General features: G+C 37.1%; 1 protein-coding gene across 2 annotated transcripts in view; it reads left to right on the top strand.

Moving 5' to 3' along the window:
- ETNK2_1 (Ethanolamine kinase) overlaps positions 1-25,642 on the top strand; it is a 33,946-nt gene extending 8,304 nt beyond the window's left edge. Inside the window, exons 3-8 of one of the 2 annotated variants that reach the window (XM_051217764.1) lie at positions 3,375-3,560; positions 6,029-6,171; positions 8,689-8,772; positions 13,682-13,953; positions 16,762-16,835; positions 20,098-25,642. In XM_051217764.1, coding sequence (XP_051064189.1) covers positions 3,375-3,560; positions 6,029-6,171; positions 8,689-8,772; positions 13,682-13,953; positions 16,762-16,835; positions 20,098-20,164 — 826 coding nt within the window. In that variant the 3' untranslated portion in view covers positions 20,165-25,642. Of the gene's footprint in view, positions 1-3,374; positions 3,561-6,028; positions 6,172-8,688; positions 8,773-13,681; positions 16,836-20,097 lie in introns of both variants that reach the window. The other variant, XM_051217763.1, reaches the window with a different exon arrangement.
- The last annotated feature ends 30 nt before the right edge of the window (positions 25,643-25,672 follow it).

Raw genomic sequence — 25,672 nt, 5'->3', positions numbered from 1 at the left:
CTCAGTTGGGTACTTTCATCAATGTGTGTCTTATCCACTTTCAGCACTTCTTCGTGATTTCTTCTTCCAATGGAATCCGGTTTATTCTCTCACACAGTAGGTTTTTGTTGATAGTGTCTGGCTAAACTATCCGAAGTATTTTGCGTAGACAGCTATTAATAGACACTTGTAACTTCTGGATGATGGCTTTTGTAGTTCTTTAAGTTTCTTCCCTATATAGTAGAACTGTATTGAAATTTGTATTGAGCATCGCATGATTATGCAATAAACAAAATGTTGAAAAGAGGTCATTTAGTTAAAATTTTATTCATCATGACAGAAAAAGATTTATCTTTCTGTACATACAAGTTCAATCGGAAGTAATTGATGCTCTTGCATTAATTGGATATGAATTCTAAACATATTCATTAGCTGGGCAATCATTTATTATCATTCTCATTACAATTACGTAATCCCCTTTTTCTTCTTCTGAAATTTGATTATTGGTAACTATAGTACCAAATTATTCATTCTATATTATTATTGTCAATATTTTAAACAGAAAGTATACATCAGTCTTAACGTTGTTTAATTATGTATTTTGTATCATGTTCTCAATCTAATAATTTTTCCTTCCACTTTGAAAATATTCATGTCAACTTCATTGATTAAAGTATATTAATGCCTTGGTACTGTCGAGGATGCTCTCATATGGCCACGTGCATACAACCACTACCAGTGAAGTCCTACTCACTGCCTTCTCGTGGCGAGTTTGTTGTTTACAAAATTGAAAGGATGAAAGCGAATGTCCGGCGCTTTAAGCGGGTTGCTGGACACGGAGAGTCCACCTAGGGAAGTTGGAAAACCTAGATTCCAAACCGATGGTCCACATGGGCTCCAGTATCTTGAGGGGACAAATGGCGTATGAACCAATCGTTGGACACCGGCAACCATGGGACTACATCTCCTAACGTTGTTCCACTGCCTCGTGGATCAGATCTTTAGGTTAAAGTCTCCGGGTATGGCCCCCTACCAAAACCAACTGCTTTGGTTTGGGCATCCGGGAAGTATCCCAGCCCTCACATAAATCGCATGATTTATGTGGCGCATATGTATTTGGTGCTAGTTTTGTACCATTATTTATGTGTTCAAATAAAATGAAGTACTTTTAAACTGTTTACAGTTTATGAGAAGCCATGAAATAGAGATGAATTCATTTCGGTTTTGCAAACTTTGTGGTTATTTCACTGTTTAAATAAATCAGATTGAATGTTTGATTGAAAACCATACTATGTATGAAGTAATACGAGTTCATTAAGAAAGAATAAAGTGGATTGTGAATGGTAACTTAATCATTCATGTATTTGGAAACTTAATAAAAATGTTGGAACAATAGTATTTGGCTAAAAATGATTTTGAGGTATAACTGATCAATTACAATTCTAAACATCAATGGAAAGATTCAAACAACCAATACAAAACGGATTGAAATTTCACCCCATTGCACAAGTCAGTGGCTACCTGGACTCAGTATCTAAGGGAATAACGTGATGGCATTTGAAGTGAACAGTACTCGGTTCAAGTCTCATAGTGATCATCAACTATAGGATCCGGGTACGTCCAGCTGATGAGTCACAAAATGGGACGAAACTCGCATTCTGGATTCCACTGCTAGCCACCTTCCATCTCTGCTTATAATGCAAAAGGGAAAGGTTGTATGTACATTCGTCAAATCAGGTCATCCTTTAGTTAAGATTACTATTGATATATTGGCCTTGAGGTTGGTCTAATTAAGTTAAGCAGTTGAACGTACTTCTTGTGCACAAATTGCTTGGTTTTTCAAATCCTAATTGCCATTGCTTCTACCGTTGGGAGGACTTTGAGTCTGACTCATTTTAGCAGAAAACTGCTAACTCGATAAATTATTAAGAGTGGTTGATTCATACTGGGATTAGGACCAGTTTTCACTAGATGGACTGGTATTGAGATGTTTACCGTCTTGTCTACACCTGTTCTTAACGATCAGGAAGGTATTTACTGTTCGTACTGATTCTGTCCTAATTTTCATGATCATTTATTTGGTAATAATCTCCCCAGGGTATTCGTTTTCCCTAAAAGTATTACGCGAGGCGTTTAGTTCATATCAACTTTTCTATGACACCAGCTAATTAATGAAGACAATCAAAGATGATCGAGCAATGTTGTGGATTGGTCGAAGTTAAACATTAACGCCGTTGGATACCAGCTCAGTGGTTTAGAGGTCACGTGTTTGCACGTGACCTAAAAATTAGTTGGTTCGAGTCCCACGTGCGCGATCGGTAATGAGTGGACTCCAGTGAGGAGTTCCACACTAGGACGAAACGACCGTCCAGTGCTTCCAGGTTTTCAATGGTAGTCTAACTTAGATCTGTTCACGATTGCGATGTAATTAATGGAAGCTTTAAAGCTTTTTATACTTCGCCTTCACTTGGTTTTGTTATCATTGAACGTATTTGACACACTTAAGCAGATCCGAAATATTCCTCGGAAACGTCCATAGGGGCCCAGAAAACGCTGAAAAACATTTTATCCCGTCAGCGCTGAATTCAATCTCAGAAACATCCGATCAGATATTTGCCCATGCTGCAACTATATTTAGCATCGTTCCAGTAGCCCAAGACCTTTCTGTGATACTATAAATACCCTCGTTTTTTTCTGTATATAAACTAACGTTGAAGTAAATCGTTCCATACGCAATTCACGCCTTTTCTCTTGTGTCCACGTTACCATGTAGAGTTTACCTTGGGTTATTAGAAGCGGCTGGGAAATCGAATCAAGCTTTCAGCTATAAGACTTATCAGACACTTTGGTTTCTAATATATTGATTTTATTTTATCGTAATATGTTCCAATGTAAATTTATCTACCCAATTTGTAGTGGTTGAATTCATGAGTCAATTAAAGCTAGATCACTTTTGAAAGCCTGGAAGCAGTAGACGGGCGTTTCGCCCTAGTATGGGACTCCTCAGTGCTCATTCACGATCCTACCTCGCTAGATTCTAACCAAAGACCTATCGGTCTCGCGCGCGAGCGCTTAACCATTAGACCACTGAGCCGGCCAGTATCCAACGATGATAATGTCTAACTTCAACCAATCCACGAGACTGATAAGTCCTGGGTTCGAATCTTGCGAGACAGGATCGTGGATGCGCACTGCCACCTAGGAGTCCCATACTAGGACGAAATGGCCATCCACTGCTTCCAGGTTTTCCATGGTGGTCTAGCTTCAATTGATTCATGAATTCAACCATTAAATTACTATAATATCCACAAAACCCCTTTCTGATTATACAATTTTTGCTTCTTTTTTATCCGAATCTTATTTCTTTATTTATTTATTTATTTCCATAAATCAAGATTGATAATTGAACAAGTGGCTAGATTGCATAGTTTACCAACTCGAGAAACTATGCTACGTTTATTCCCTAGTGAAGTAAATGATTCATCAAAACTTTATACAAAACCTGTACTTTTTCCAACAATACGAAAATGGATTGAAAAATTACCAACTGGCTATAATAATGATAAACAAAAATTTGAAAGGTATCAACTTTTCTTTTATCATTACAACTGTCTTTTGATTGTTATTACTATGGATTATGATTTTATTATTTGCGCTACATGGGCTAGTTTTATATGACTTGTACAGGGAGATTGTGGAGATTGTAGAATTTTCATTATCTTAAACTACGAACTGATGTCAATTGGAACACTAATGAAAATCTGAGAGCACTAGACAGCTGTTTTGTCCTGATATGGGATTCCTTAGCAGTGCATTTTCTTGATACACATCTAGGAATCGGACCGAACACCTTCGACTTGGGAAGCGAACTCCTAACCTCTAAACCTCTGAGTCGTCATCCGACGGTGTTATTGTCTAGCTTCAATCAGTCAGTTTAGTTTTGCAATCTTTATCAATTGCATATGGTGGACAACTCCATTTATCACAGATTTTCTCTAAAACTCCAGAAATCACACCTTGAAGCTTTTCACTAGCAATCACATGAATTGATTAAAGTTAGTTTTTAACACTATTGGATGGCCGGCCAGTAGTCTAGAGGTAAAGCATTTGCGCCTGAGATCCAAGGTCTTTGGTCAAACTCTGATAATGTAATAACTTGCTTTGATGCATAAAATATTAAAAATAAAAATAACCATAAGTATAACTCAATTAACAGACAATGGATTACGAGATATAGAATTCGTAGATCCTATTCAAATATCAGTAAATTAAGACCTGACTATGTATATTGTGTATTGCGATCCCATTCAATTTTGATGTACACTTTCAATGGTTTACTAACAAGAATGAAATCAATGCGAAGAATTATAATGTATATAAATCGTAGACACCTTGATTAAGTGCAAAGTCGACTTCCCTCAATTGCGTGCCTCATTTACAATTCCGCACCTGGTGTTTGCATTAAAAATGACATATGAGCATATATATTTTACATGTTTATACTCGCCATTTCAATCACCATGAAGCTTAATTCTTGCTCAACATATCAACATCTACTTAAAAACGGCTTAATAGAGAAGGTTCGATTATTTTTTTGGTTCCTGTGTCTAGTTGCCATTCTATTTTTTTCATAGTCATTATGTATCCAATCAGTTGGTTAGATAAAATCTCTCGGCCACTAAGAATCAGGGTAACCTACTACATAACAATGATGAGTTTTAGCACTAGTATTGATCAGTGTAATCCAAACATTCGAAGCCTTCATAATCTACTTTACTGAAATCTATGACATGTTACCGGTTCTCCCCTATAAAAAGAGTTTAAATTATAGTTTATCTAATTAACTATGCTTGCCATGATAACTAATGCGAACACCTCTAACTGTGATACAATGACACGTACCCAAATCCTGCAAGAATCATTACTTCCATCCAGATGCTGTTTATGGGTAAGTTACGACCAGTACGAAACAGAGATCCATCTGGACTTCCTGACGGTTGCTTTCAACCGTTTTATATTAAGTACGCCAACTATTGTTTTAACTTTATAGAACGTCATTGATTCAGTTAGTATTTAACAACCTGTGGAACTTGATTATCCAGTGTAATTATTCACTTATATGGCACTGATAGAATGGGCAAGTATATGCATATCATGTATCCGTGATCGCATATCATTTCGAGGCTAAGTGATTGGCGAGACATTATAAACGAGTTACTTTATTGTAGTGAGTCAATCAGGGACTTTCTCAAAGTCTCAGCCTACATGTTCCTGTCTGAATCAGAAAGACAATCGTATATACCAATATAACTACAATTTCTGTACATTGCAGTTCGATTTGGGAATTAACCATTCTTATTTATGTCACTCCTCTCAATTCCATAGTGGGTTCGGTGTATCATAGAAAGTGTACATCGGAACTGAATAAAATCGTAAAAGATAACAATTACGTAAACAGATGAATGAATACAATGCAACAAAGAATGGAGGAATAGAGACCTGGATTGTATTAGGTCCAATGTGGTTTAGCCGTTATTACGGCAGCAGTTGTATTATCTGGTTCAACTATTGATTAGTCTGTTTATATTGATAGTAGGATCAGTGACCTTTTATTTAATAACTGACACATCGATCAATGAACAGCAGCCAAAACCATCCAGCTCAGAGAACAAAACACCAAAAACAGCCAAAACCTTAACGCTTATTGGTCTTCGAGCTTCTTCTAACCTATCATCATATTAGAAGTTGGAGATAGAAGGTGTATTAATTCTCTACTGTATTTCATTCAGTTATGATTCAAAATGCATACATTAATATATCTAAAATGCCTGACCAAATGTAACTTATCTACCAAGAGCCAGACTAAACTACTCGGGATTGAATTACACATCGTTTGCATGTTGATAATTAGTACTAACACGGTTTTCCAAAATGAAGATCGAGCATGCTTGGGACCTACAGCATACGGAATGCTTTCATCATTAAGATACCGTCAATATGGGAACCATATGATTAAATCGTAATAAAGAAATTATTTTTCTTGTTTTAGACTTAAAAATGAATTTCCTTCAAAAACAGTCCTCTTGAATGAAGTGGCATATTTAGAGAAATTACTTAAAAATCCCATTTCCCCAGTTGTCCTATGTCATAATGACTTATTAGCTGGAAATATTGTCATGCCTCCGGATGAAAGTAAGTTGAAATACCCCTTTTTTGTTGCATTTTAGTAGTAGCATTACTAGTCATATTTAACGCTGAACGTCGTCATCATTGAAGTGGAGAGATTTTTTTGGATTAGTGTGTTTTATTTACTTGCTTACGCCTGTTACCTCTCATGAAGTACAGGCCACTAATAAGGATTCCAACTCTGTAACGGGTTCTCATTTCCAGTCCTCGCCAAGTACTGTTCATTGTTTCGATGTCTGTCTCCAATGCCCGACATAACGTGTTCTTCGGTCTATCTCTTTTCCTCCATGCTTGATGATTCCATGTTTAGTCTTGCTTCCTGATTCAGTTTGGTGATTTCCACCATGTGTGTTCTATTCACTTCCAGAATCTTTTCACAATTTCCTCTTCATCTGGAAGTTGGCTTGTCCTTTTTCACAGTAGGTTGTTTCTGATGGATCTGGCGTATGTTGCGCAGACAACTGTTTATAAATGCCTGTGCTTCTTTGATGCTGGCTGTAGTTCTCCAAGTGGTGTTAGAAAAAAGGAATTCACGGTTATTGTCTCTAGTAAGGTTTTAGCATTATTAACAAAATTTTAGTAATCTTATGATTTCCTTAGTAGAAATCAAACACCACCTGGAACCCCCTGGGGCTACTCCCGGTCCCAAACCAGGATAAAGGAGAAGGGTCGGGCATAGTGTTAACGACCCCATCCCGTAGAAAACTAACTTGCTAAAAACGCTAACCAGTAGAAATAGAAAAAGGAAGCGAAGTATAGTCAATAATGGGATGAACGGTAATGCTATTTGAAAGATGAATTTCAGTTAGTAAGATGGCTACGAAATTCACGTCATTTACAATTGATTGATCACTGAGTCGTGACCAATTTCATTTGTGTCAGGTCTCTTTTTAGCACAGATCGAATTCCACTGACCAAGTTGCAATGTGGTCACTAGTCTAGGTGACTCGACATCACGGTCACTATATTGAGGTGTAAGGTGCTGGTTATAAATAATCGAAAGGAAGCCCTGGACCTAGGTTCCGTGCTATTTGACACTCGTCAGCAAGTTGTGCTTGTAATCTTGAGGGGACTGATGCTCCCAGACGGGTTCAATCTCGTGTTACCCAGCCTCACAGTCAGAGACGTTGCCACTGAGATATCTGGGCCGCAACTTACATCTTGTAGGACTGAAATGCATTTGCAATTGACTAAATGCTAGGTTGGATGGAGAGTACTGGTGGTCGGCCTATGTTCCTCCACGAGGTGTAATCTATATGGTAAACCGGCCTAGGAAAATAATGCCTGATGGGGGAAGCTGTTTGGATAGGATTCGTAGCACTTAGTCGGGTCACCGAAACTGGTGTTTCAATATTGTGGCATTGGTTAGATTACTATTGCTGCACCCTAAAACACCACTGAAGTTCAACAAAACTTACATGGTATTACTACCGAATGTAATGAATTGTTCGGACACAATCAAACAACTCATTCTCATGTAATGTATCAGTCGATTACTGACAAACAGTGTTACGTAAAGATCATATGAAACCAATGAATCTAAAATTTGTTCATGCTTTAGTCGAAGAACCACCAGGATGTTCCGTATATTTGTTAAGTCCCAGTTCAATAATCACATTTGTCATCTCTTATTCTCTGACCTCTTCTATCTAGACGTAAAGTTCTAGCTGACATATGATTAAGTTGGCAACAAGCTAGGGCCGGGATGTTAAAGACATTGTATCACATTATAAACTCATTGATTGTTTATCTGAAACATGTCGGTATTTTCAGACTTCCGCATTGTTGCCTTCACAATAGCATTTATCAATGGTTTAAAACTTTTGGCAACATAGTACAAATCAGTCACAGTGGCGTAGTTGCATTCATTCTCTCTATCTTCTTTAACTCATAAGCTGATGACTAATTTTCCTTTATTCTTAGATAACCATAAAGCGTAGTGTTGAGATATGCGTGTGGAATGAGTAGACATTATGTAACCATGTAGTAGCGTACTTCACAAGAGCATATAAATAGGCAAATACATATTTCAATAGTTGCGATCATGAATCAATTGAAGCTAGACCACCATGGAAAGCCTGGAAGCACTGGACGACCGTTTTGTTTTGGTGTGGTATTCCTCAGCAGCGGGCACCCACGGTCCCGCCTCGCGAGATCCCGACCCAGGACCTATCGGTCTCGCACGCGAACGTTTAACCTCTAGACCACTGAGCCGCCAGCCTACGGTGTTAATGTCTAACTTCAATCAATGCACGAAATTGCACCACCGTCCATTATTGTTTTCAGTGAGTCACTATCACAACAGACCCGGTTGAGCTTCACTGTTCACTGCTTCTCATTAGAACTCCAGGAAATACCTCCTGGATTCATATTTAAATAAAACCTTATCCATTCTTGCTTTTTCATAAGAATAATGTTGTTTTTTCTTACATTAAAATGTTATAGATAGAAGGTTGTTTAACATTTCTATTTCTCTCTCTCTCTTTGTGTGTGTTTACCTTTTCTTTACTTGTCATAAAAAAGAATCAGTCCACTTTATTGATTTTGAATATTGTGGATTTAATCATGCAGCATTTGATATTGGGAATCATTTCTGTGAATTTGCCGGTAAGTGATAATCGATAATTATAATAAATAATTAATTAAATACATTGATTAGGACTCTTTTTGTTATCTCTAAGTATAATGACCAATATTATGTTTGTTTAATCCTAAATGACAATCGAATTCTATTGATCAAATCCTTATGTGACCAACAACTTAGATCATACAATATCGCGAGCACAATGTTGATGAGATGTAAGGTGGTTAGAGGTATTTATCAGGAAACAGTAAACCTCTGTTTCATGTTAGTTGATACTCGTCAACAATGAGTGTTTGCGATCTCATGGAACTGGTTTTCTCTGGTGGATTTGAACTTGCGTTATTCATTTTTTACAGTTTGGGACATTACCACTGAGCTATTCAGGAGGTGATTGACCTGTGTTGTAGAATTGTGATATTTATGTTGATTAATCACTCTTATTTCGAATCCACCAGTGAACGTCAATCCCTTCAAGGCTGCAGGTACGTTTTCTTGATGATTACCATCTCCCAAGAAGCCAGGTTTAATCACGGTTTTCTCCTGGCTACCTCCAACCACCTAACATATCTGCGCATGTACGTACGTTTTTTTATTTAATAGAGACTCAAATATTGAGATTGTCTATTGGTAAATCATCATTATAGCATCATGTATTGCTAAGAGTATGCAAACATTTCAGTACTTCTATCGAAGATTATCTAAAGCATAGAAAGGATTGTTGAGGAGTCCTATAATTGAACAAAATGACTTTCCATTACTCTCTAGCTTTCACAAAACCCTTTAAACTGAATAGATTGAAAGTCGGGCAGTACACAGTAGTAGCATTAATAGGTCGGCAATCATCCAACGCATTAATGAATTGACTAGGCATGAGTTGGTAGTGAAATATAAATAGGCATCAATATTAAGGTTGTGAAGATTGTTGAATTTTGTTAAGATTGCGAACAAACCTAAGGCAATCATTGGGAAGCCGTTTCGTCCTAGAGTCGGGCTTCTCAGACATGTGCATCCATGATCCTGAAACTAGGGATTGAACTCAGAACCGGCTTCGCGAGGGGACGCTCAACTTCCAGACCACTTGTACATCAGTGGATCTCGGCGTGTTGGTCTAGAGGTCAGATGTTGGCCACAAGATCAGAGGTCATGTGTTCGATCCTCTATGGGGTCATGGATGTGAGCTTCGGAGGAATCTCATACTAGGATGAAACAGCTATTCAGTGCTTTCTGGTTTTCAACAGATGTCTAGCTTAAGTAGATCCGTGATGTCAATAGCATTCAGTAGTCTCCACAAACCTTTAGTGCTACTAATTTTCATATTATTTCATGCATTCTATACCCTGTTTCTATTTGTTTCTCCATAGCTGTACTTATTTTGAATATGATTTCAAGTAATATGCAATCTCTGTCAAGTAGGGATTCTTACCAGTTTTTGTTTTAAAGTCATCTTACATATTATATACGTATATTGTATACATATTCTACCTCAATTAAAGTATTTAAGGCGTATAGACATAGTCTACAGGGGTTTTCTTTCCTCCGAAATGAAAGATTCATCTATATCCACCCTATCAGTTATGTCTCTAGTATATGTGATGATTATAAGTATTTGAATTATTATACAAACTAAGAATCCCAGAAATAACACAATTTAGACCTAGAAGAACTAGCTAATCACGAACGAACGTATTGTATTTAGAATTCGAAATCAAACAGTCACCAAGTACAAATGAATCATTAGTTCATATAAACACCATACTATACCACATTCTAGATTATTTAATCATGATTATATTCATATTAAATGTGTAAATAATTTATGAAATTAAATAGACTTACTGCCTTCTCGCGGCGTGGGTATTGTTTACGAAATTGAGAGGACGAAAAGTGAATATCTGGCGTTTTAAGCGGGCTTGGTGGACACGGAGAGTCCACCTAGGGAAGTTGGAAAACCCTGATTCCAAATCAATGGTGAACATGGGTTCCAGGATCCTGAAGGAATAACTGGTGTATGAACCAATCGTTGGTCACCGGCTACAATGGAACTGCATCTGCTGACGTTGTTCTACTGCCCTGTGGATCGGACCTTTAGGTCGAAGGCTCCGGGTGTGGCCCCCTAAAAAACCACCTGTTTTGGTTTGGGTACCCAGGCAGTATCCTAGCCCTCACACAAATCGGATGATTTATGTGGCGCATATCTGCTTGGTGCCTCCTTGTACCAATGTTTATGTGTTTAAATAAATAAATAAAAAATCGACAATATACAACTGATAATTTTAACATTTTAATTATTGATGTAAACAATTTACATTATCGTTAATGAAACTTATCGGATTATTTTGATGGATGGTTATTGTTTATAGTTCTGTTGTATAAAATTATTTAATCATTTGCATTATTCTAATTTTATATTTCTCTTTATCGTGAGCTTCGGTCGGACTGGATAAGTCAATCTCAGCTAGACCACTACTGAAAACTTGGAAGCACTGGATGGCTGTTTCGTTCTAGTATGGGACTCCTCAACACTGCGCAGCTACGATCCTGCATGTGAGACTCGAACCCGGGACCATATGTTTTGCGCGCGGAAGTTTAGCTTCTAGACCACTGAGCTGGCATCTAACGGTGTTGATGTCTAACTTCGGTCGATTGATGATCTTGCACAACCCTTCATCCATTGTCTGAAGTGGATAACAGTTTTTGCCCGACACGAATCGGACTCCACTAGTTACGGCTTCTCACTAGAACTCCTGGAAATCCATCTTGAAGCTAGTCATTAGTGAGCATATGATTATTATCAGTGCTTCCAGGTTTTCAATGGTGGTCTAACTTAGACCAACTCATTAATTCAACTATTAAAAATTACTACAATCTCCACAAATCCCCATTCTGACAATAATCCTTAATTACTGTTAATTAATTATGAACTACTGGTTTTGTTTATTGTCATTTTTCGTTTGTTTATGTCTAGGCGATAACGCAGCGCAGTATTTCTGTTTATGAAGTCATGAGTGTTTCATAATAGTTGTGAAAGCAGTAAATGAAGAAACATAACCGGCACATACACTTACGTGTATAATGCATAATATGTGTCTGATTTGACAAATGAGTGGCATTCTGTGTAACAGTGACATATATAAAAGATAGTACAGCCCGAATGTAGCTCCTACTTTGACATAATAGTCGAGTTTGCATATCGTGATGACCTATTCAAACCATACTTACTGGATTATCCTATTGTTCGGGTTATATTATCCCAGGCGATTTAGTTGAAAGTGGTACAATTAAAAACATGAATTTAAGGTCCACGGACATTATCGTACTACCAAGTATACTATACTCAAACGAGAATAAGTTGTCTTCCTCAGAAAATCAACATCTCCAGTAGTGTTACTTTCACACAACCGTAGGATAGAGCTTACTGAAGGTTGCTGCTAAAAATCACACTCCACATATTGCCCGACGAATTTGTGACGCAGGCGGTAAGGCCTTAAAAACAGATCCATCGAAAGCTACCCTCGTAAAGATAGTGTGCGACTGATCTCAAGAAGTTGTCACCTGAAAACTATGGTCTCGTCCGCAGGTCATCAAGATCACCCTTTAACCCACTTTTCTTCCCATATCCTCAAAGAATAAATTTAAGCAACTTGGAAGTGACATTTGTTTTCATTATCTCTCATAACATTCGAGATCACCCTCAAATTAATTACATTCTTTTTGATCGAGATCATGAACCGATTGATGTTAGACCATCATTGAAAACTTGTAAGCACTAGTCCGCTGTTTCGTTCTATTGTGAGGCTCTACAGCGGTACGTATCCACGATCTCACTCGTGGGATTTGAACCCATGGCCTTCAGTCTCTCACTTGAACGCTTAACCTCTAGACCGCTGAGCTGGCCGGCATCCAATGATGTTAATGTCTAACCTCAACCAATCCACGAAATCGCGCGACAATCTTCCATTGTACTGTCTCTATCCGACACGGATTAACTCCAATAGTGGTGATCTCAGTCAAAAACTTAATAATCTCCAAAACCCTATACTGTTAATTACAATCTTTATCGACTACTAGCAGTGTAGTGAACAAGAACACCAGTGGGGACAGCCGAATGTATTTGACACAAAATTACAGAAATTGTCAATAAAATCTAACAATCAAATAGTAATTACGTAATTTGCAAAATGTCCATCAATTGTCTGAAAATGACTCAGACTTCATTTTTCTTGTATTTTCATACAAATTGCATTCTGTTTCCATCCTTTATTGTTCATTTCTTTTGTCTCTCTGTTGCCAGACATTCTGTTCACGACTAACATCATATACTACTTATGTCAATATAAGTAGCACACACCACAGCAGTCTTAATCATATGAAAACAAGTTCTACTAAATGGTATTACTTACTACTATTACTTAAACACATAAACATTGGTACAAGGAGGCACCAAGCAGATATGCGCCACATAAGTCACTCGATTTGTGTGAAGGCTGTGATACTGCCTGGGTGCCCAAACGGAACCAGGTGGTTTTCTCAGGGGGTCACACCCTGAGCCTTCAACCTAAAGGTCCGACCCACAAGGCAGTGGAACAACGTCAGGAGATGCAGTCCCATGGTAGCCAGTGACCAACGATTGGTTCATAAACCAGTTATTCCTTCAGGATCCTGGAGCCCATGTTCAGTATTGGTTTGGAATCCGGTTAAAGCGCCAGATATTCGCTATTCGTCCTCTCATTTTCCTAAACAACACCCGTTGTGCGAGAACGCAGTGAGTAGAACTTCCCTGGCAGAGGCTGTATACGCGTGGCTGTGTGAGAACATCTCGAGAGGGAGGGCGGGCCCACCTCACTCTCGGCCATACCCTGGCATTTGGGGGCACTAAATGGTATTATTAAGTTGTTAATCATTTATTCTATTTCCTATTTCGATTATTATTAGGTATCAATGTTGTCAATTTTGATAATTATCCAACAAAAGAATATCAGCGTATGTGGATAAGTAAATATTTAAAAGCAAAAAATCATTATGAAAAAAAATTCAATCAACAAACGGAAGTTATTCATAATGGATATTCCACTACTCCTATAATGATCAATTCACATTCGAATCATATGGATCAAGATCATAACAATAGTAGTAATAATAATAATAATTGCGAAAATGAAAGTTTACTTGAGAAATGGTTGATTGAAGTGAATAATTTCGCTCTGGTAAGTATTATATAGATATAGATATATATGCGGATTGGTAATAGAAATATACTTCATTTGGTATTGTTGTTTACTTGGAACTTCCCATTGATGTTTAAGACTGCAATTGATCAGTCTCTCTTATTGGTATATGTGCATCCTGTACGGATTGACTCGATATTGCTTGAATTCGCAAGCATTATAAGCAAAGATGGATAGTGGCTAGCAGTGGAATCCAGTTTGACGCGCATTTCGTCCTGTTTGGGACTTGTCAGCTAGATGTACCTGCATCCCATTACACAAGCAAGTGGCTATCAGGACTCTGTAGCTAAGTGGATAACGTGATGGAATTCTGGGTTCGAGTCCCAGAGTGAATGTCAACTCTAAGATGGAGGTACATCCGACTGACGAGTCCCAAACAGGACGAAACGTGCGTCCTGGACTCTACTGCTAGCCACTATCCATCTTTGCATATAATAAATATACTTTATTAAAATCTAGTAATAGTCATTTACCTTGCCAAAGAAATCGATTAGAGAGAGTATTCAGTAAGATCAAGAGCAACATATAGGATCTTAAGGTGTGTGACCTCACTATAGTATTTTCTACGAATAATTGATATCTCTGGACAGACTACTTCTTTACATTGAAAAAAAGATCAATGAGTGTCAGTTCCAAAGTAGTGCACCGGCAGTAAGGTCATAAAAACATGGAGCTCTTATATCGAAACTATTGACAAAAAGACTATTCAATCAACCTCAAGCAGATATCGTTTAGGTTCTGCGATTACGCTCCAAGGTCGGCATGACCATTATGAACTCAATTTTCTTCTCACTTATTTCAAGAAGTATTCATTTGGGAAGTGATAATTACTGACTCCACTCAAACTCTTCTTGATTTTTTTAAGTAATACTTTTGTGTTAATTGATGAATAACCTCGAGATGGATTTCTGAAAATCTTATTGAGAAGTCCATAGCCTAAGGAGTCCGTCAACTTGAAAGTGAAATCATGTAGACCTGTGAATTTCAACTCAATGGTTTGAAGATGAGTCATGCCGGATGTAAGACACATCGATTTTAAGTTAAATCCTTGATGGGATTGTAGGGGCTTACTGAATAGCCACTCCTAAACATTAACGAGACGGTTGCCCAGTTCTCTGGTTTCTAATATTCTTTCTACTTTATATCAGTTTTAGAATTTTGTGTAATGATCTTGGTATGCTCAATGATCCGAACGTTAGATATGCAAGGGAATTTGTCTTGAAAACAGTCAACGTCCTTTACATAACAGGCTGCTTAACATAACCAGTCATAACCCTAGAAGTGCTACAGGTGGAGTTCAAATGATTTTTTTTGTTTAGCGTATTCTGTGAACTGGACGATTTAATCGTGAAGCTTTCCAGTATTTTTCTTGTCAAGAACATTATCAGCACATATTGTTAGATGGTGGTTGAAGGTAGTCAACAGGAAACCCTTGACCCGGATTTCGTGCTACTTGGCACTCGTCAGCAAGGTGTACCTGTAATCTTAAGGGAACTAGTGCTCCCTGACGAATTCGATAGCATTCGATCTGCACTAAGAAAGACTTGACACACATAACATTGATCAATACCCAGTGATCAATCAATTATGATCAGCACATACTATATTAAGAAGTAAGTTATTAACATTAAAATAAATAACGACCAACTTACCTATATACAACCAAATTCTAGGTTAACAGAACACAAGCAATCAGTTAATTGTGACGAAATCCAAATAACTTCCTTCTTAACGAACTGTGTACTGATAATGTTCTTGACATTGAAAACTTCACGAATAAATCTTCCACATCAGAGAACTAAACACCTTCAAAATCTTCATCAGGAGCTACAAATATTCTTCATTATCATCTTAGTCATAACTTGTTGTTAGTGAAAGATACTGTCGGAAATAATAGTGTAATGAATTAATCTTTATAGCTTGTCACTAATGAACTTCTAACTTCTGTCTAATTCAATCAAGATCCAAGTGCTCACAACGTCTGGATAGAGAGTGGTGTTTTATTTTCTAAGATTTTTGTGTTATACAAACATTCTCTTTCTGTATCCAACTGTCTCTTTTGTTTGTTAATAATTAGTGAGTTTAAAGAAATGTCAGTAGTATAGAAAATGGATAAGGTTGGAGACTTCCTACAGATCTCTTGAACAATCAGGATGAAGATAGGAAAGTGTGTTATACTGTCATAGATGTGACGTATTTCTATGGTGTGTAAAATTTTTTAAAATTAACTCACTCACCAAGTATATTGGGTATGAGCCACAGTGTAAGTGTGAAAGCTAATGATAGTAACCAATTTCTTGAACCGAGGTAAGTGACTACCCTTAACGTTTGATCCACCAGGGTGCCAGGTACCTATGTGGTTGCGCCAAGGGATTGAGCTGTACTATTCAGACTGTAGCGTTAAAGCCTAGATGGTGTATAGTTCTGCTGTGAAGCGGGATTGAGCTGTATTGCTCGGGTTATAAAGTCTAGGCCTAGATGGTGTCTGGTTCTCCTGAAAACGGTATTGAGTCGTACCATTTGGGCTAAAAATTTTAAGCCTGTGTGGTGTCTGGCTGTACTGTTTAGGTTGTCAGGTGAAAGTCTGGATGGTGTCTGGTACTCTCGAAAACCAATGTCAAATTACCCTGGCCCACAAGGGTATATTATATAACTATGAACCCTAAACTTTGTCAAATAGCCTTTTTTATTAGATCAGTTTGGTTATTCATGGAATATATTTACTTATAAATATCACGGTATGTGTTAATATCTAATTGTTTCTTGATTATTTCGTCATTTACACAGTCCGCTCACTTGTTCTGGGGTGTTTGGGCAGTAATATTATCGGTTCAAGAACAGACGAAATTCGATTATTTATCGTAAGTAATAATTGTTTTTCTATCAGTTCTAACCAACTGATTATATTCTTTCCCTGTTTTTTTTAGCAAGGTTCATTTCTGTGGGATGGGGTTGCTAACCCTCCTCCTTTAATTAAGGCTTGAGATCAGCAGTAACCCTAGAAGGGTCTTAGGTGGAGTGGTTGACTGGATTACTAAGATTTACACATCTCAGAGAAAGCGTGGAATGCAGTAGAAAGTTTAGGCATAGTAAGATAATTTGGACTTTGCAGATAATCTGGTTCTTCTATCTCATACACAGCAACAAATCCAGATGAAGACATCCATTGTAGAAGTCGTCTCTGCAGCAGTAGACCTCAGCATTTACGAGAGAAGATAACGCAATGAGCACCAACCCAATCACACTTGATAGAGAAGCTCTGGAAGAGGCGGAAAGCTGTACGTACCTAAGCAGCATCATTGATAAGCAAAGATGATCTGATGCAGATGTAAAGGCACGGATTGGCAAAACAAGGGAAACCTCCCTACAATTGACGAGCATATGGAACTCAAAATAACTGTTAGCAAACATCAAAATCAGAATCGTCAAGACAGTCCTATTGTAGGGAGCTGAAAATTGGAGAACTACAACTAACATCAAAGAAGTACAGGTATTTATAAACAGTTGTCTACGCAATATACTCCAGATCCATTGACAGGATACCATCAAAAACAATCTACTGTGGGAAAGGATAAACCAACTTCCAGGTGAACAGGAAATCCAGAAAGGATTCTGGAAATGAATAGGACACATTTTATGGAAATCACCAAACTGCATCACGAAGCAAGCCCTAACATGGAATCATTAAGCATGGAGGAAAAGAGATTGAACAAAGAACACTTTGTGTCGGGAATTGGATGCAGAAATCAAGTGAATGAACAGTACTTGGCGAGAACTGGTAAGGGACAGCCTAGGACAAAGTTCGTTGGTGGTGGTGGCCTGTTTTCTATGAGTGGTAACAGGCGTAAGATGATTTTCTGTCAGCTTGAAAGTACCCAATAATGTTTACATATGACTGCAAACATATAGATAGATAGACAAACATCATCAATAAAATTGTACATTTCAACCAGCTGTCGTACTAGAGATAAGCGCTAGTAAATGAAAATAACATAACAGATCGAACTAATGTCATAGCGAAGTTAAAAAGAAAGATTAAACATTAGGAATTCAATTCGTTAAGACAGAATGAAAAGGTATGTATGAAGGGACATTGGAATTCAAGACCGAGAGAAAGATAAGAACTGAATGCATCTGATCCACTGTTCATGATTCTGAACGATGTCACCTAAAGTCTTTAAATACTGATCGCCGTTATCACGCTGTATCTACCACATGCCTCAGATCGATAATTAGTCATTTCATGGGCTGATGTCACTGGTTCTTGTGATAACAGTTCAACATAAAGTCGAAAGCGAATGTCATTTTGAAGTTAAGGAATACAACTATGATGTGATGTGTATACCTATCTATAACCCGATGAAGAGTGAATATCTAGTCAGAACATTCACGTACATGTCCTAAATCAGCCTTATTTTCCGGCGTTTTCTGTTCCCGAACATCATGTAAGCGTCGGATCTGCAAAAACCATTAGTGACTTGATGGACTTCTGCTACGTTCAAGTTGAGCCATCCCCTACCTTCCAATTTACTAGCAAGAATTGTTCGTCAAGATAGTCGGTTGTTGGGCATACATAATAGGATGTCCTAATCATCTCAGTTGATGAAAATTTACAAGATCATCAACTAGTTTATCATTTTTGTCACGTACGATATGTTTAACCTCTAGTCAATTAATCATAATCAACAAAGGATCTGACATATATATGTGTTAGCTTAAGTTATCATACTAAATCAGCCTGATGAGATGGTATTAAAAAGGTGAATAGCCAAAGAATCGAAGCAATCATAGTACCATTGATAGTCAGAAAGATTAAGAATAATGTTCAAAAAAGTAGAATAAAATGGTGTTGCTAAACGTGTACTGAAGTACAATAAATTTGGTATCTTTGCGTCAGTATTCTGAACTATTTTATCTAACAATCGATTGTGACTATTTAACAGATATGTTTTACGTATGCTCTGACATTGTATACCTCGACATATGATGTTTATTGGTGTTGGAATAAGTAGAAAGTACGTATATGAAGTTGTTGAATATTAATCTAAACCATTTCGGTAGAGTTAAACTATCTGATTGAAATCCTCACAATAACCACCACACCCAATAGTTGGAAATGGTGGGTGATACCTAAGGCAATATCGAGACAATACGCACTGTATGCACATATACCAACAAGAGACACTGATCAATTGCAATCCTAAACATCAATGGAAAGATACAAATAAACAATACCAAGTAAATTTCATGGATGATGGTGTTCAGATAGATTCACTCTTTATCTTCCTCTCGATCTTTGAATTCCAGTATTCCATCACATATCTACCTTTTCATTCCGTCTTCACATAAACCACATTCTTAATACTTTGTATTTCTTATTATCATTATCAATACATAGAATTTCATTATGGTATTTGTTATATCCTAGTGAAGATTACATTACGAGACTTAATAATGGACTAATATTATCTATATATTGTTATGGCATAACTATTCAATAATTAGATTATGTATATTTATATTCCCCTTATTATAAGCTTCATTTTGTCCTATAGATTATTATTGTACGCTTTACGGTTCTTAAGTTATGTTCAGTTTATTGACTACTGTCTCCCACGTTCACAGTCACTTTTTGGCTTTATTGTGTATGAATGTTATTTCCTATTTTATGGTACGTTGCAGTATGTTTGTTTGATATATAAACCCAGTATGATGTCTGAAATAAATGATTCTATTCGATTGGCATATTGGAAGCTGGTATTTGGTGTTCTGAACTTCAAGTGGACAGGTTAGGCGGACATAGGACCAAATAAGGACGCTAGGCTGCCCATACCGGTCGAATGTCATCGATTTGGCACAGTGCCACGATTGTATAAGTCGTATTTTGATTGGTGGATAAATCACGTGATAAAAAAAAGCCGGACATCAAGTCATAACAGTATTGTATGTCGTAATAGTGCACTAACTGATGTTTATGTCACATTGTTTATAGTTTAGTAACAAACTAATCTGTAATTAATGACGATGATGATGATGAGGATGTCAATGAAAAACGGTCATTGTTTATAATGATTCGTTTTGTCTCCATCTCTCTCACTCTCCTATTTATTTATTGATTTATAGATATGGTATCTCTCGTATCAATCAGTATTACGCAATGAAAAATCATCTTCTTACAATGAATTCATAAACAAATTCTTTATGCAATAATTGAATCAAATAAAACTTGTCACCATGTCTATACATAAACATAATCAATACTATGACTACTACTACTACTATTACTACCACCACCACCATCATCACCGTAAATGTGAAATTCACTTGGTGATATTACTTCATCAATTCTATTCAATAAATAAAGTCTATATGTGTATATCAATTGGATCATATATGATGGAGTTTATTTTAAAGAGAATCAAACTGTGATTCATATTTCCAATCATCAAGTCTAATTTCTAATCAGTTCATTAATCAATCGATTGCAATGTATTCCGTTCTCCTTTATTTGTTTGTTTGTTTATTTTCTTTTTATTGATCTCATTCCTCTTTTTTTCTCTTCTTTTCTTCATAATGTTTTGACTAAAAAATTGGCCGATAGACAAAAATAGTATGTTGAATGTTGTAATCTATGAATTATAATGCTTTTAAAGGGTTATTTATTTCAACACATGAATATTGATACAAGAGGGCACCAAATATATATATGCGCCACATCATATTTGTGTGTGTGTGTGTGTGGGCTGTGATACTGCCCGGGTGCCCAGACCGAAGCAAGTGGTTTTCTTAGGGGGCCACACCCCGAGCCTTTGACCTAAAGATCTAATCCAGAAGGTAGGCAGTGGAGCATCGTGAGGAGATGCACTCCTATGGTATCCGGTGACCAAGAAATTGGTTCATGCGCCATTTGTTCCTTCAGGATACGGGAGCCCATGTACACCATTGATTTGGTTTGGGATCCGGTTAAAACACCGGATATTCGCTTTTCGTCCTCTCAATTTCGTAAACAACACCCGTTGTGCGAGAAGGCAGTGAGTAGGACTTCCCTGGCAGAGGCTGTATACGCATGGGAAAGAGCAATTCGTTTATGAATGATGATAAAAGAAAACGAATAGTGATAGTTTCCAAGCAACTAGTCAGTAATAAATCAAGATAGAGCGTTAGCTCAATTCGTTATCATAAGATGGATGGTAAACGAGTCGAAATAATCATATTATCAATTGTAATGCGAAAATCTGAACACTGAGAATACAAGAACAGAGTGAAAAGGGGGATATTGGAATTCAAAATCGAGAGGAAGATAGAAATTAAATGCATCTACGCTATTTCGGCTGATTGTGTATGAATAGTGTTATTGTTTGTCTGTAATCACTGATCATAATGATCGCACAGACCCCAAACATGTACTATGTATCTACAAATTTTTTAAGGTATTTTGACAACTGATATCTATTTTGATTCATCTTGTTAACTAGTTCAACGTTCTACAGTTCCGATGAACTAAGACCACGAAGTTTATGATTCTATACATCATTGGAGGTTAAATCTTCATTGATGGATGTTTTCATTTGTCAGTTTGTTCATCATGTAGCTTTTAATTCCGACATATCATAAATGGTTGGTCGTTATTGAAAAATTGGTCGACTATGTTCAACACTTAATGATTAAAAATCTAGTATTTGAACGAAGAATATTCTTTTCGATAAATTCTCTTCAGGTTCTACAATTCAATATATCCAAATTAATAAACCGATAAATGGTCAGGTTAAGGACAAAGTACATCGTTTAAAGCATGTGAATTTAGGATTGTGACAAACAGGGTACATCCAGCTGATGAGTCCCAAATAGGACGAAACGCGCGTCAAACTGGATTCCACTGCTAGCCACTATCCATCATTGCCTACAATAAAATTGCTAATGTTAATATGACTCATATAGAATGTTAACTTGAATCGGCGTATATGTTAAGTGAAATTTTCTAAGATCCATGATCAGAATAAATATGGGTCAAATAGAGTGAGACAGAAATAGTAGTGCAAATACAATTCGATCAAATAAGTAAGACGAAATACGGAGGGATAAATGTGAACTGAATGAATCATGTATAGGGGAGATTAATGATGTTTAACCAATAGTAATAATAATGATAATAATACAAAGATTTATGAATAAAGATAACAGGGACAATTACAATTGACTACGAAAGGTCATAGTCAAATTAGGTCATTCAATAGTTAAGATTACGATTGATTAATTGGCCTTGATGTTGGCCAAGGGAGGAGGAGTGGCTGAATATATTTCTTCTGTACGCATAGCTCCGGTTTCTTCATCCGGATGGCTATTGCTTCAGCCGTTTGAAGGACTTTCAGTCTGACCAGTTTTGGCAAAAATTACTGACGTTATAAATAATTGAAAAAGGTGTTGGTTTATACTGGCAGTATGACCGGTTTGTACTAAATGGGCCAATATTGAGCTGTTCACTTTCTCCATCAAACCTCTGTTTAACCACGCTGGAAGGTGTTCACGAGCACGAAAATGTAAATTCTTAGAACTTCGACCGATATAACTCACTCCACAGGAGCAGTCGAACTGATAAATACAAAATGAGGTGGTCATTCTTCTTTTAGCCTCGGTGTAACCATTGGGCGCGTAGAAAATACTAATCGCAGTTCTCCGGCGTTAAAAGACTTTTGTATTGTCCTACGTAACCTCTGAATTAATATTTTACTAGCCGCATCCCCTCTGAATTGTAGACGCATGAACAGGAATTTCTTCACTGTTTGTATTTCGCCTTCGTGACCATATATTTAATTATAAACTTCCTAGGGTAGCCGTTCTCCCTGAGAGTATTATGCAAGGCGTTAAGCTCTTGTTCAACTATATCAGCAGAACATATAGTGCGAATACGGTAACTAAGGTTTTTGATCAAGTTTCGTTTGTACTGTAGAGGTACAAAGCTCAGGAAATTCGTATACTGCCCAATCCATGTACATTTTCTGTTTAAGTTCCTTTTTAACGATCCATCCGCTCTCTTAGTCAAGAGAACGTCCAAAAAGGCTATTCGGCCATCACTCTCTTCTTCAGATGTAAACTGAATGGCTGGATGCACTTCATTAAATCGCTTAAGAACCTCTTGCGGCGACGTATTATCTTTACAGAGGATGAACGTGTCATCCATGTATCTACAGTAAAATGTGAAGTTTTGAATAATCTTTTTAGTGGACCATTTTCTTGTTTGGCTGGAAAAATATAAACTAGTATAGGGCCTAGTGGTGAACCCATTGCAACACCATCTATTTGTCTATATATTTCACCATTGAACTTGAAGTTCACATTCATAGTGCACTTGAGTAATAACTCTTTCACGACATGAATAGGAACAGTAGTTTCAATTTCATTTTCAATCAACTGTTCACCTATATATTCTACAGTCTCTATGAGTGGGACGTTTGTGAATAACGATGTTACATCTAATGACATCATCTTCAGTCCCACCGTATTTGCATTTTTGATTTTATCAACAAATTGGAATACATCCTTAACACTATATTTTACAAACTTTTCGTGTAGAGGTTTTAATACAGTTACCAACCATTTAGCTATAGTATGGTAAGGAGAGTTATATATATCTAAAATAGGTCTTAATGGGATCCCCGGTTTGTGTACCTTTGACAATCCATACGATCTCGGCAGATAGGTTCCCACTGGTTTAGTCATTTCATATAAACCCGATGAGATAGTCTGTTGGTCCCTGAGCTTCTTCAAAGATCTGGTAAGCTCATTCTCTATCTTATTATTCAAATCTTTCTAGTCAGTTATTTTCTGAGACTTTAATTTGTCATTTAAGATTGTACTCATTTTTTTAAATATTATCACTTTTATTAAGAAGAACAACACCTGAACCTTTGTCAGGTTTTGTAATCAATAACGTCTCCTCCTTGAGAAGTAGGTTAATAGCTTCCTTGTGCTTCTTCGTAAGAATGCTTTTGTAACTGAATTTATTGTTCTTATATTGGTAACAGCAGTCTACAAATGTTGATTTAAAATGTTCTAATTGCTGATCAGACTTCACAACTAAATCACGTGTATGACTATAAAGATTCTCGAATTGTATGTCTGTATCGATGTGGTTACAGTTTTTACGAGTATTACAAAATTTTAGACCTAGGGATAATACCTCTAGTTTTTTTAAATCTAGTTCGACACTTGAGAAACTATGTACATACCTTTTAAAGTCAGTTGGAAATTTGCTTTCGGCTGTTTTGATTTTCCAGTCCTTTCAGTAACTGGATGAGTTTCTTCCCTGATCTCTGATCTATAAGACTCGTAACATAGTTCATAAAAGGTATTTTCAAATCATCAGTTAAGTCATCTACTGCATACTTTCTGCGAAAAACGTTCATCTTTATCTCGTTTATGTCTAAATGCAAGGCGTTAATCTGGTTTAGGGCGTGGCGTTTGAGTGTTTAGTGATTACTTGAGAACTGTTCAGGTAAAATCGCAATATTCCCCATCTAGTGGTCACTGAATGATAGTAAATAATTATAAGGTTAGTCATTTCCAGTTAGTAGGTATCCCTGCTTGATTATAGATTTTGCGCTAAATGATATCAACCAGTTAGAAGCATCTGAAATTGCAAGGGAATTGACACTGGCTTATAATATGAGATTCGAGTATCCAGCGACAGTTGAAGGCTTCACTCCTTATGAGTGGCATTTCAAAGGGCCTTAACCAATCACTCCAAGTTCCAAAAAGCCACCATAAGTTATTCGAATATCAAGATAGACGTATTTGTAGGCAGAGTCGTCGGATAAACTGTCCCACTTGTTATAGTTGGACGATTCATGTCGGATGTTAATCTTCACATTCATTAGCCGAATGTCAAGTTGCCTAAACACTAAACAATTTCACTTGCATAATCCTAATACAGTATTTTCAAATATTCGGCCTAATGATAGTTCCTACTTATTAGTAGTGAGTTGATAACATATTCAGACGAATAGTGATAAGTGGGGAAAAAGCGACTGCTCCATTCTTCCAGTACATACAACTGGATCTGATATAATCAGCGCATCATGTGTTCTTACTTTTTCCTTAACTTTCGCCTGGACTTGAACATTCTACTTACGCATTTTCATCACACATATATCAATAGTCAAGATAAATGTGTGATTAGTACATGGTGTATTTCTATTTGGGTTAAGGTAATATCCCTAACCATTAAAGCTGAGCAACACTATATACACTTTACAATCGTGTCATTGCTTTTTTAAAAAAACAACCCAATCTTATATTCATGAATGCACACCTCTCCTTATCCCACGGATATCACTCTCCAGTGGTTCGTGTGTGACCGACCTCAAGTAGTTGCCCCTTGGGCATTGTGGTCACGCTCCCAGGTCACTACGACCACTCCTAACGAAACTTCCTTTTCAGGTGCCTCCAGAAGTACCTTTCCACGGTGTGGGCAACCGAGAAGCGATACCCACCCTCATACCTCTAATAGCACCCAAGATTAATGACTAGCTGTAAAAACTAATGAACAGCAGGTTTTACTGCCAAAGATTAGTACTGTTTTATTCGAATCTTGGTAGAAAGCTTCCATCAACGTTACAAGGCAAAAACATTTGGCTACTAATTAGTGACAGGGATAAAGACTGTTACATACTACTTATTACTATATATATATATATATATA

Source organism: Schistosoma haematobium, chromosome 7 (genome assembly GCF_000699445.3).
Source record: "Schistosoma haematobium chromosome 7, whole genome shotgun sequence".
Lineage (NCBI taxonomy): Eukaryota > Metazoa > Platyhelminthes > Trematoda > Strigeidida > Schistosomatidae > Schistosoma > Schistosoma haematobium.
Note: the sequence above shows the minus strand (reverse complement) of the source record. Positions and strands in the feature narration are given on the sequence as shown.